This window comes from Monopterus albus, unplaced genomic scaffold (genome assembly GCF_001952655.1).
Source record: "Monopterus albus unplaced genomic scaffold, M_albus_1.0 scaffold187.1, whole genome shotgun sequence".
Classification (NCBI taxonomy): domain Eukaryota; kingdom Metazoa; phylum Chordata; class Actinopteri; order Synbranchiformes; family Synbranchidae; genus Monopterus; species Monopterus albus.
In genome coordinates this window covers 663,544-676,682 of record NW_018128067.1, presented here as the reverse complement: position 1 = coordinate 676,682, position 13,139 = coordinate 663,544, and the positions used below count along the sequence as shown (strand labels likewise).

The 13,139-nt window shown below is 42.7% G+C and overlaps 2 protein-coding genes across 5 annotated transcripts in view; both read right to left on the bottom strand.

Annotated features, from left to right (window-relative positions):
- LOC109969981 (selenide, water dikinase 2-like) lies at positions 1-6,614 on the bottom strand. The gene is made up of 8 exons (XM_020617241.1): positions 6,190-6,614; positions 5,090-5,193; positions 4,376-4,483; positions 4,008-4,162; positions 3,319-3,409; positions 2,194-2,293; positions 1,776-1,988; positions 1-984 (listed from the first exon to the last, which is right to left on the bottom strand). Exons 1-8 carry the CDS (start codon positions 6,251-6,253, stop codon positions 743-745), a joined length of 1,077 nt encoding a protein of 358 aa, XP_020472897.1. The 5' UTR covers positions 6,254-6,614; the 3' UTR covers positions 1-742.
- A 1,247-nt stretch (positions 6,615-7,861) lies between these two features.
- Positions 7,862-13,139, bottom strand: part of ikbkg (inhibitor of nuclear factor kappa B kinase regulatory subunit gamma) — a 15,794-nt gene continuing 10,516 nt past the window's right edge. For all 4 annotated transcript variants that reach the window (XM_020617237.1, XM_020617238.1, XM_020617239.1 and 1 more), the window contains 4 exons: positions 12,795-12,929; positions 11,231-11,367; positions 10,739-10,815; positions 7,862-9,013 (listed from right to left, as the gene is read on the bottom strand). In XM_020617237.1, the coding sequence (XP_020472893.1) occupies positions 8,823-9,013; positions 10,739-10,815; positions 11,231-11,367; positions 12,795-12,929 (540 nt within the window). In that variant the 3' untranslated portion in view covers positions 7,862-8,822. The remainder of the gene's footprint in view (positions 9,014-10,738; positions 10,816-11,230; positions 11,368-12,794; positions 12,930-13,139) is intronic.

Here is a 13,139-nt window from a genome sequence, read left to right as displayed (position 1 = left end):
TCCGAGTTGGTGATGCTTTTATTGATTGTGAAAAGCAACTCTACAAACACAGCTTTAGACCTCCAGCAAAGTCCAACCCCAATCCAAAGGCAAACATCCACTCCGCCCGCCCCCGTCGGCTGGGGTTTAAAAAGCAGAGCTTCATACAAAGGAAGGGTGGGAAGGACTCAGTGCTGGACAACCGATCAGCTGACACGGAGACATTCTGACCACCACCCAACTGGTCCAAAGGAAGCTGCTCAAGCCTTCCTCTGTGCTGTATGGGCAGAGCCAGGTGCCAGGACAGGTAAGCTCTCTTTCCTCATGATACATTCACATTAAGACATTAACATCATCAACTTCCAATGCAAACCAACCCAAACAAACAATAAAATACTCTCTCAAACATACACATTTACACTCAAATTTCATTATTGGCTGACTTTGGGCAGAATGTTTTGGAATGTTTCCTCAAGACTTTTTTTTCCAGAAAACATTTTTGTATTTAAATACATTTTATAAAGGCAGATGTGTATATGAGATAGAAAAGGAACTGCAAGGAGTGCATATCTAAATAAAAGCAGATGAGCTGGGGCAGTACAACGTACTACCTTAATTTACACTGATTAACAAAATGGTGAAAGGTACGCCTTATTTCAGCAGCTCCGCTCAAAGATGGACAAATAATAGTGTGTGCTGCCTTTGTCCTCTTCCACTGGAAACATGACCCTGTCGACAACATCATCGTGTGGGACGGCAGTGTCTATGACAAATTAGGGCTGGGAGCAGGGCTGTTCTCCTGATTCGCTGCCTGACTTCCTCGTGGTGCAACCTCAATAATACGAGGCTTGTCAATGATGCGAGCGTGGCGGTCGCCTTTCTCTACGATTCCAATTATCCATGCTCCGCCCGCTGTTCCCTGGCCTCCAACGCCAGAGCTCTGGCTCTTCATTTCGGAGCAAAACTTGGCTGCCTGTTCTCTGGGCAAACACACCAGCAGCCCACCTGGAGGGGAGGAGGAAAAGGGGTTTTCAGGTCAACACTAGGGATATAATCATATATATAGGACATGACAAACCTGGGTACACCACTGGTCAATATCAGTGTGAAATAATTATAAATCCTGTCCATTTAACACAAACTGGTTCTATTGGATTCAAGCCAGGGGACATTCTTGGTCAGGTCACAGTTTTAACTCTTTACCTCTGTAAAAACGTGTGCTGTTGTTGCAGTATGCTTGGAAGTTTATCTCAGTATTTGGATAAACACTGCCCTCTGCAGAGCCAAGCTATCTGCACATCTAAGTGTTACTGAACACTTGTCATGACATTAACTACTTCATTTCAGCAGATTAACATGACAGTTGACTGGAAACTGTTTGCGTATCAAACACACCTCCTAGAGACTTTAATGTGTGGCTGTTAGGTGGGTAAGTCAATATGAGGGTCATCTTTAACAGAGTAACAGCAGTCGTGGTGACTAAACTCATGTCAGGTTTGATGGATTTCAATAGTAAAGGCTGATGGCACACAAAAATCAAAACATGCATGAATCCATCCATGTGATCATGATCACTGCCTGCAATTTTACCTAAACACATGTTGATTTATCACCAAACACTCCAAAGCTCCACTAGAAGTATAATATTTAGATTGTGTATGGGATACATTTAATCCTAAAGTTATGACAGCCACTCATATCAAACACCAGATGTATTCTGTGGGGTGGAACTTAACGCATGTTTACATTGTGCATTGATTCAAAGATAAACAGTAACACTGCTTTATTAAACTCACCAGAAGTCTCTGATGATCTGCCCTGAAGCAGGCTGAACGCGTTTCCACAGGCTTTACTGATGGCGGCCATCTTGGCTATGATTGGTAGGTTGTGGATGACAAAGGCCACCTCATTCTGTTGCTGTGTTGCCAGGTTGTTGGCGTGCCCTAACAACCCAAAGCCTGTCACATCTGTTGCAGCGTGGGCCTGGAACTTGTGCATTAGGGCCGCCGCTGGAGACAGAAGCATGAATGAACTTTACACGGGGTCACAGCACCACTTGAACAGACAAAAACCATCTAAAAGTTAGACGCAGGCTAATTCATGCTCAGTCACAACTAAATTAAAGAGTGTGCTGAGATCAGCAGTGTGGACCCAGCTGTTAAAGAATCCTTCAGCTGCAGAGGTTCAGGCCACAAAAATCAAACTGTACATTACCTGTGCGATTCAGCGTTGCCATGGAGAACATGGCTTCCTGATAGGCCTCTTTAACTTCCTCTTTGGTGACAACTAGTTTGATCTTGTTCCACCTTTCAGGCTGGTGAGACAGAGACAGAAGTACAAACACTCCAAATGATGTTCGTAGAGTTGGACGACTAAAGGTATGACGCCTCACAGTAATACGGTTCTGGGTTCGAGCCCCGGCCGACCCGAGGCCTTTCTATGTGGAGTCTGCATGTTCTCCCTGTGCCTGCATGGGCTCTCTCGCAGTACTCCGGCTTCCTCCCACAGTCCAAAGAAATGCAGGTTAGGTTGATTGGTGACTCTAAATTGCCCATAGGAGTGAGTGTGAGTGTGTGTGGTTGTTTGTCTACATGTCAGCTCTGTGATAGACTGGCGACCGGTCCAGGGTGTACCCCGCCTCTCACCCAATGTCAGCTGGCATTGGCTCCAGCCCCTGGGACCCTATTCATGAATGGGTGGTATACATAATGGATGGATGAAACATACAGTACTAATGAAAACACATGATGTGTTGTTATGGTGCGTTAACTGTGACCCAAATTTGACAGTTAAAAGCAGTAAATGCTCATGCTAACAAGGTAAACAAGAGTGGCTGCATCCCAGATTGTCTCCCTATGTGATTGGTCAATGCAGCGCCTTTGCTGGATGATGTCACCGTCCAGTTTGGTGAAAGTTGAACCAGATCCAACTTTTTTACCACACAGGGTTGCATTGTTTTGCCGGAGCCCCCTGTGGTGCCGGTACTGGCTGCAGTGAACACAATTCCCCATAGAACTGAATAAAGAGCTTATAAGGTCTGAAGGTACTCATGTGAAATCATACCAATCCAGCCAGGTGAGTTTGTGGCTAAACCTTTTACAGTGCTTGAATATTGTTGTCTTTTACCGCATATGATAATTCAAAGTAGAAGTGACAGTCATCACAAGATAATTAGTTAAAACATTTCAAAATGCACCTGTATTGTTTTGCATTTTGACTTTTACTCAAAAGACTATTTTTTCAGTCTTAAAATATCGTCTCATCGCATTCTCTTGAACCCATTATTGTGCATCATTTCGTCTCATGACCCAAGTGTATCATCATAACTCTACAACTGACCTGATCAAGCCACTGGTGAGCATTTACAGCGACCTGTGTCCCCAGAGGTTTAGTCAGGACCAGGACGTCACCAGGTACAGCACCATCCGGCCTGGAAGAACAAAACCAAATGCACATTTATTGTTACTGATGCCATGTGTGTCCAAATTAGGTAATCTGGATTTTTTTTCTTATGAACTCAGTTTTAAATATTACTTTATGTATGAAATGCAACAACTTATATATGAACTTCAGGAACAAAGGTCAAATTACTATAGAGGTGGAGTCCTGTAATGACCCTGTCCATGATATAATAGCTTCTTTTTAAGGTTTGTTGTTAAGATGTAGCGATTGATTGGCGGACATTCTTGACATTCTTCTGAAAATCTAAATGCTGAAATCAAAATAATATACAAGTAAAAAAAAAAACCCGACAATCAGCTGAATGCACAGTGAAAACATTGAAAGGTGCTGTTTTTCTTCATTTATAAAAAGTGGATATTTTGGAAATACACAGTTTTCACAGGACAAGAACGAAATGCAAGGTTGAAAAGAGTCTTCATTCAAACAATTCCAACATTTATGTAACACTTCCAGCAAGCTATAAGTACTTGTACTATATACACACCAGTCTCTAAGGGAGGAAACCCATTCAAATAATATTTTTGATTCCACATGGAAAAAGTGCAGCTAACAACGAGCTCACTCACATGATGAACTCGTTGGGCTGGCACACGACTGATGCTACTCCTCCTATGATGATCCAGGGGTTGATAACCGTCTGGCCACCCGTCACGGACGTCCCACCCTCCTCTGCTGCGTCTCGAAAGCCTCGAATCATAAGTGGCATCACCCGCTCACGGTCCTGCATCACACGTGCACATAGAGACAACGCTGAATCAGAGGCCCCTGCTCATCGCAGACATATCAATATATACGCATGTAAAACCCACAAGTCAAAGCTCTTTTCAAAAGATGTAATCGACTCATTTTAACAAGTTAGATTAGCAGAGGGTTCACAAAAGTCACTTGAGTACATGAAAGCAAAGTCAACACTTTGGTATCCACATATTGCAACCTTGTCATTCATCCTCTGGCTGACACTCAGCAGCATTAGCATGTTGTCACACTCGGTGATGCCCATGGCGTAGAGATCACTGAGGACGTTGGCGCACGCTATCCTGCCCTGAGAACAGAGGGAGAGAAAACTGGTCAAAAGAGGCAAATTATTTCATTTCAAGAGCTTTGGCACTGCTGTCTTATCTTAAATGTAATTAGATTTTAACATAGGAGATTCAGGTTGGAACCAAATTTACTGCATCATCTCAGTAACGTTCAGCTATAAAATACCTGGCACTCCCCTAGAACTATTGTTGCTATTATAACTTTTTCATGCTAATATACAGTACAGGTTCAACATCAGTGTATCATCCATTCTTTCAATTATTCCATTCAGTCTGGAAAACAGAAAAAGAAATCCGATTTTTTTTTGTACGATTTAAAAAAGGACAATGATACGTTTTCCTTTTATCAATATGTGGATGAACGAACACATTATGCAAAAACATGTAGCTATTCTGTTTTGTGCATTTCTAACCTCCTTCATTGCGTGAATAAATGAGACTAGCCTTCAGTGACAAGTGATAACAGACTTGTCATCTTAAGAAGTGAATGAATATCAAGTCCACAATAATTTCTGTGTTTGGACAGTCTTACTTCTTGGATGGGTTCCCAGTGAACAGTGGCAGGTGCCCAACTACTTCATGGGGGGATATGTCTGCCAGTAACTCACCATCATGTAGGGATCCTCCACCAGAGGGTAGAAGAAGTCTGTGGTCTGGACCAGTGAGAGCCCTCCGTGTCTCAGGGGAATCACACAGCAGTCCATTCCTACACCTGGAGACACAGCAAGGAGGGAAATCAATGTTCACTACTTGACAATACAGCACAATAAATAATCTTACAACAAATGTAAACATATTCAGAGTGAGAACATCACTTTAGTAGTTTGCAAGTATACTGTCTGTCTATGCATTTTAATGTATCTCTGTGTATCACTTTAGTAGTTTGCAAGTATACTGTGTCGGTCTATGCATTTTAATGTATCTCTATTTGTGTACATTGTGTTACGCACTTTGAATTGCCTTTGCATATGAGAATGTACAATATCAATAAACCTTTTCTACGTGACGGTGTTGTTTGACAAAATTTCATTGTATTTATTACAGGAATAATATAATAGTACGTTTTTATATGGCACTTTTTCAAACAGTCGTTACAAAGTGCTTCCCAAAACCAAGTAACATAAAATTAAAATAAAATCCATGTGCAAAATACACCACATATTGCACATGAATTGATATATATCAACGCAATAAAATAAACATGTGCTTGCGTTACAACATATCAGATGTTTATATGTTTGTCACACTGTTACACTTCTAAAGCCAGTAACCTTGGTGCATTAACTCAATATTGCACAACTCCTTTACAAGACATAATGTGTCACCAGGAGGATGAACTGTGAACTCAACGATCAACAATAATTCTGCTGAATCATACCTAACTGCATCTGGTTACGTGACAACTCACCTAACGCGGCTTCTCTTCTTGGGCTAACGTTAGCTATTTTCCATACATGCATTTACATGTGGCTTAGTGATAACCTACGATTATAAGTAGTTTTTATGTTATGAAATTCGATAGATGAGGGGTATTAAAACAAAATATCTTTATGTGCCCATAGCTGTCCACCTGTGCAATGCCTGCGATGAGTTAAGGCAAGCTAGCATGGTTAGCAACAGTTGCGTAACTAACGTAAACCACCTGGGTCTCTGATAAGATATACTGGGCATCGAGGCTAGGCCTGCTAACTCTGAATATGTTCCTCACCGAGACGGGGTCCGGGCAACTGTTGGTGGAACTCCGATATTTGGTCCCCGGCCTTCCCTGTCATGTCGGCCTGGTCCGGCTGCAGTCCCGCCAGGAGTTTGAGCAGAGCCTCCTGCGGGACCTTGCAGCCTCATCCCTTCATGTCCGAAAAGGATGTGAGACGGAACCCGCGCTCCAGGCCGTGCTCCTCGGGTTTGAAAGGCTTGTATCCAGGGGGGAAACACGCTTCGGATCCCACAACCTCCACAGATGGAGGCGGGGAGGTTCTGCCTGACATGCCTGCCTGAAGAGCGCCTCCAACACCTTACGCCAGTGGTGTAGACCGTTGCATTAACAGAAGGCTGCCTGGAGCGCTGCTTGAACCAGGAAATCAGTGTGAAGTTAACCAAAATAAAGCCCATACAACTTCCTGTTCGAGCGTTCACCATATAAAGTCTCATCGGAAGCACAGTCATCTTTAATAGCCAAGTATGTTTGAACATACGAGGAACTTGACTCCAGCGCAAGAGACTCTCAGTCTGTTTGTAGCAACAGGGAATAGACATTAACAATGAAAACAAAAAATAAATAAAAAAATAAAAAAAATTTGTGCATTCAAATAGGAATATGTACAATCAAAAATAGGAAAGGATTGCAAGAAAACGAGAAAGTATTCACTGGGGTGACTGCTGTGTTCACTTATACAGTCATGGGTTAGCTGTTCATCAGGAAGAAACTGTCCTTGTACCTGGTTGTTTTGACATACAGTGACCTGTAACGACATCCAGAGGGGAGGAGTCAAACGGTTTGTGTCTAGGGTGTGAGAGGTCTGCAGAAATCTTCTCTGCACTCCTGATGACCTGTGAGATGTACAGGTCCTCCATGGAGGGCAGGCTGGTATTGATGATTCTTTCTGCAGTCCTGACTGTCCACTGGAGTCTGTTCCTGTCCTGTTTGTTTGTTGAGCCAGACAGTGATGGATAAGCAGAGAACAGACTTGATGAGTCCTCTGGCGCAGGAAGTACATCCTGTGCTGTGCCTTCTTGGTGATGGTGCTGATGTTGGACATCCACTTCAGGTCCTGGGGGACAGTGGAGCCCAGGAACTTGAATTACTCCACTGATGATAGTGTTGCTGAGTATGGTGTCCACTGTCATCGCCATTAGTTTGAGCATGAGCTCAAAGGTTGTTACAACCACACAACAGGGCCAGATGTTCTACCTCCCATCTGTGGCCCGACTAATCACCGTCTCAAATGAGCCCGATGGCCGCTGTATCATCTGCAAACTTAAGAGTTTAACAGAGGGGATCCCCTAAGTTGTTGGTGTAGAGCAAAAGCAGCAGCACCCCTTGGGGGCTCCTGTGCTGAAAGTCTATGTGCCGGTATAGGCAAACTGCAGGGGGTCTACAACATCCTTTAGATGGGCCATCAGAAGTCTCTCAAAGGACTTCATAACTACAGATGTCATGGTGACAGGTTTGTAGTCGCAGGGTCCACTGATGGTCATGGTGACAGGTTTGTAGTCGCAGGGCCCACTGATGGCGGGTTTCTTGGGGACCGGGATGATGATTACTTTCTAACTTAGTTTAACAGTTATAGTATACATTAAGTACGTTAAACATGGCATGTGAAAATTAAAGGAAAACAATAATCATGGTTTCCGCTCAAGTACATTATACACAAGGCACACAAGATATTAGATACACACAAGGACTGATAGTGGATTTATTGCGTAAATATTCAACAGTCTGAAACAATAGTTTCTGCACCAAATGATCTATAATTACAGACAATATTCACACAAAGTGAAGGAAGTTTGATGCGCTTACCTTCAGACAGATAACAGCCAGGTTCCACAGGCAGAGAGAAAACAGAGTAAGGGGTACAAAGAGGGCTGTGTTGGGTTAAGGATCAGGTCTAACATCAGCGATAAAGCAGTGGCGCAGTCAAAGGTGTACACAGGCACAGAACACAGAGAATGGCTACTATTTCAGTAAGAGCAAATCCATCTCTAATACATAATACGTTCTGAGGTAATGTAGACAAGCAACATTTAGAACCCAAACATATTTAAATACTTATTGTGTAAAACTCACTAGGTTATTCACATTGTCATGCGTTTCCTCCTTTCTGAACTGTCTCTTTTGTCGACATGACATCACCTTAGGCCCCGTGATTACTGATGTGTATAACATGGATGATGCGGTGAAAGCTCACGGCCTACAGTCCCATCTCAGCTTCCACTACCCCAATCATGTACGAATACTGATGGGGCATCGGTGTGCATCTCAGAGGCAAGGCACAGGAAGGGGGTGAAGGGGAGATAAAAGAACAGGTGCATGACAAGAAAAGGAAAATGATGAGTGGTAGTTTGGAAAGCTACAGCACAAATCAAATCCATGGAGCCCTTCTAAGAAAACACCATACTGTCAGTCTTTCTTCACTTATTTATACTATCATTTGATTGTTATATTTCTTGATTCTAACATATTCCCGTTTTAAATTGTAAGATTCGCAGCATGTATTTATGTTTTACATGGTAGAGAGATTAAGGTGCAACTACCAAACAGGGCTGGCAGCAGACGCGCTGAATGGCAGAACTCTAATATACTGTATCTGCAGGTGTGTTGGTATTATGGTGTGCTGAGCTATGTTACTGTATACAGTCCATGACATGTATCTGCAGCGTGTCCATATCTGGAGCCTGGTACTTGCACTTAGGACAACATAAATCTGGCAGCTCCTCAGCTCCAGCTGCCCCTTGATCACCGACTGGTACCAAACCCTGATTGCGGAACGAGGGCGCTGGAGGCACTGTGTTAAAAGCTGGACCGGGGAACACACCTAAAGCAAAGGAGACAGAAAGCATGTTAACACAAATTTATACCAGAAAAAAAAAAGGAGAATATACATTTATATATACTGTGGCTGTGGCTCAGGAGGTAGAGTGGTCGGCAGTTCAATTCCCGTTCTCCCCAGTCCACAGGTTGAAGTGCCCTTGGGCAAGAAACTGAACCCAGAGTCGCTCCTGATGGCCAGAGCAGCGCCCTGTATGGACAGCGCCACCATAGGGTGATGGCCAGAGCAGCGCCCTGTATGGAAAGCGCCACCATAGGGGTGTGTGTGTGTGTGAGTTCTGTACCAGAGACTAATTCCTTGTGTGTGTGTGTGTAACACACTTGGCCAGTAAAAGTGATTACTGTTATCAGTTTAAAGAAAGTGTCAGTACATAGTGATCACTGCAGTTACTCAGAAGTCATTTCCTTCTAGATGCACGTGTTTCATTTGTACAGCTGCAACACAGTCGACACAACAGACAATACTCAGTGAACAGAAAGAAGTACAGTACATTTATTCAAGTTCTGTACTAAAGTAGAATCTAGAACTTGAGCATTTCTGGTTACTTTATAGCTCTACTGCATTGTATTTAACTGACAAGATATAAAGTACTTAGAGAAGTATTAATAGATTTTATGTCACTTGGGGGTGGCGACATACAGTATGACAAGAAGTGGATTTAGCTAAAAACTGTTTGTTTACACAACCAGCAGGCACAGAGCAACATTATCATCCTATACAAGTAGTATTTGTGCCAAATATTCACTCTTTCTTTAGCTGTAGCTCTGTTTGAGGCATCCATCAACTCCTGATTAAAAGCTGCTAAATGCTTCACTTTCTTCACCAGCTGGTCTCCTTTAATCTGTGTTCTACTTGGTGCTGGACAGGGAAGTGGACAGCGAAAGTGAACCATGCTTTAAAAATGCTGCAAAACCAAAGCTAAGAGTGAAAAGGGGCTAAAAAGAGCCTTGGAGTAGTAGTTTTGGACAAGTTTATAATGGATAAACACCTTTAACATTACAGAGTACATTAATATATTGTCAATATATGAACAATGATCAGTGCAGCTTTAAATTCAGCTCTACTTTGACCTGCTTGCATCACTAATAATCATTTGATATCATACAATACGATACTTTTATTTACAAAAATTAAAGTTCTTCTGACCATCAGACATGCAGAAACCTTCAGGAATGTCAGACCTTTTAAAGAAGACCTTTGTAATCACCTTTATTTGGCCAAGTATGTTACACACAAGGAATTTGTTTCCGGTACAGAACCTGTGGCGCCAATTCAATCAATGGCTCTAACCATCGGGGGCAACTTGGGGGTTCAGTGTCTTGCCCAAGGACACTTCGACATGTGGACTGTAAGCACCGAGATTCGAACCTCCGATTAGGAGACGACTGCTCTACCCACTGAACCACAAGTAAGTAAACAAAATTTGATACCGTCAAGGAACATCGAAAGTATAGCATTTTCAAATACTGTTTTTATGCAAGCAAATTACAATTAATCAAGTGTCCACTGAACATGGACGTCATGGGTATATTTCAACTTCATCTGCTATGTTTTCAGTTTTAACCTTTTTCACAGATGTCTGTTGCTATTATTGCAGTGTCTTCAAACATTTTGCGCAGCTTCACTCCATTGTGTCTAGCATCTTAATATTGCTTCACATCTATGTGTGTGTTATTTTGAATGTCTGTGTGTGCATTGGTTCTCATGTACCTTGCTGGGGGGGAACGTGTGGGGCTCGTGCTGGAAAGTCTTCCAGGTGTCTCAGCTTCATTTGCTCCATACATGCACTACAGAGGTGAACAAAGACACCGTTCATGATTAATAACAATGTTTATTAATACACACAGAGGACAAATGTAGATACACCTATGAAATGTCTTTCTTGATAATATGCCAGCAGCCCTTTGACTTTGACGACAAACACGGTAAAGCCAAAGTCATCTCAAGATGCTGATGCAGCATCTGATTAGCAATTGAGATGGAGTGCAGGGAGAGAATGTCCACACAGAAGGACCGTTTAACCCTGGATCACAGGAATGAATTTAAACTTCACTCAAGTGGAGCACACAACATGACTGAGTGAGCTGTGTGACAGCGGCATAAACCTTCCACATACCCACATGTGGGGTACAAATAATAATCACAGTGGAAACAAGGATGCGTTATGAACTTTTCGTTTCCATTTCAGAGGTAACTGTTTACCGTGCTGTGACTTCCCGTTTGAGCCTGTCAATCTCAGCCAGGGCCTGAGTCAGTTTATCCTGAAGCTCCTCCTTCTTCTGGTTCAGCTTCTCTCTGGCTTCTCGCTCCGCTAGGAAATCTGCCTTGTAGATCTCAGCCTGAGCAAACACCAGGACAGGGACAGAGGGAGAGAGATAGGACTTTATTCAACAAAAGCCATTTTGTTTTACTTTAGTCTATCTGTTACATAAACATGTCCAAATGTGTATGAGTGATACACTAGCTGTGTATAACCGACAAGAGACTCAGACAACAGGCTAAATTAACTACCCTGATGTTCAGAATATGTCTAGGCCGTCCCTGGTAGGCTGGTGGTTAAGGTGCAGCGCTCTCGCCGCTGTGCCCCGGGTTCGAATCAAGGTTGCGTCAGAAAGGGCATCTGGCGTAAAACACGTGCCAAATGTCAACATGCGAGTCGTCAGTTTGACGATTCGCTGTGGTGACCCCTAAATGGGAAAAGCTGAAAGTGACTTTCTTTTATGTTCAAAATGTGACTGTCATTCATGTGTTCACTTAACTTAAATACAGTGTATATTGGTTGTGTTGTTTTCATTGGGGCACATTCTGCTTCGGTCACCAATAAGCTCAGGCCTACCCTGATGTCAGGAATGGCAGATTCTCTATTAGAGCACAGCATTAACTTGTACAAAGAGATCTTAAACACCACATCCTTGAACTGAACCATGTCTCTGCCTGCCAGAGTTACCAGTGTTTCATCCTCAATGACATTTTTCAGTTAACAGTAAGGAAACAGGTGAAACAAATACTGTCACAAAATTTATACATGCAAAGGTTCTCTCTATAATTTCATTAATGCAAATTCCTTTAATGTGTGTCATTCTTCCATACAAGCTGACCTTTTGATATTGGCCTTATTAAATATTAAATTTACAGACTGTCAACTTAGATTGTTATATTACAGTTATCGGTACTTGTGTTTATTAATTTGACAATTTTTAGAATGTTTTAATCTATGAATAAACAATAATATATGCACTTTTTTGTAAATATTGACATATTGGCTTGTATGGGTTTAATTCTGACTGGCAGCACACCACTGGCATGGATGTATTGTTATGCAATTACAATGTGATGATGTCATTAGTATGCAAATTAGCATAAGTCATTATCTAGTGACATTTAGCAGCTTTTCAGTGAAAATAGTTGGCAACACTGGACACAGTGTCTAACCTTGACTGAGTTATGAACGGTGGTCTAACACTTAGCATAGCTTAAAACGAAAAGAATCACTTTCAAAGTCACTAGCCCTGTTTCCAACAAAGGAACTTCCTCCCAGGAACAGGAACCTTTTGTGGAGCTTAGTTCCTCCACCTGTGTTTCCACCAGAGGAACTAGAGAATGTTCTCCGACTTTAGCTCCAGTGAATGAAAAGTACCAGTTACTTTCCGGTAGAAACACACCTACTGACACCGAAACCCAATGCCAGGTTCCTATATACTCTGTATCTACAGGACCTAAACACAGTGCAGATTTCGGTGCCTCAAATTAGCCTCTGTGACTGTACCTGTGCAGTGAGGACAGGAACGGTCTCCAGCGAACCTTTCTGTTGCTCCACCTCCTCCTTCAGTTTATCAATTAGATCCTGCTTCAGGGCCAGCGCTCGCTCTGCCTCCTCCAGTCGGCTACACAAATCCCCTCCCTGGAACACACAGATTAATGTTAAGATATGACTCCATGACCTAAATAGAAGAAGAAGAACCTTTATTTTATTATAACACTGTGACACGTACAACAAAATTTTGTTTGGAGCCGAGGGCCCCGGGCTGCTGCGTGCACATGCGCCACCATCACAGGCAACTTGGGGGTCTCAGTGTCTTGGCCACGGACACTTCGACATGTTGGCCTTTAG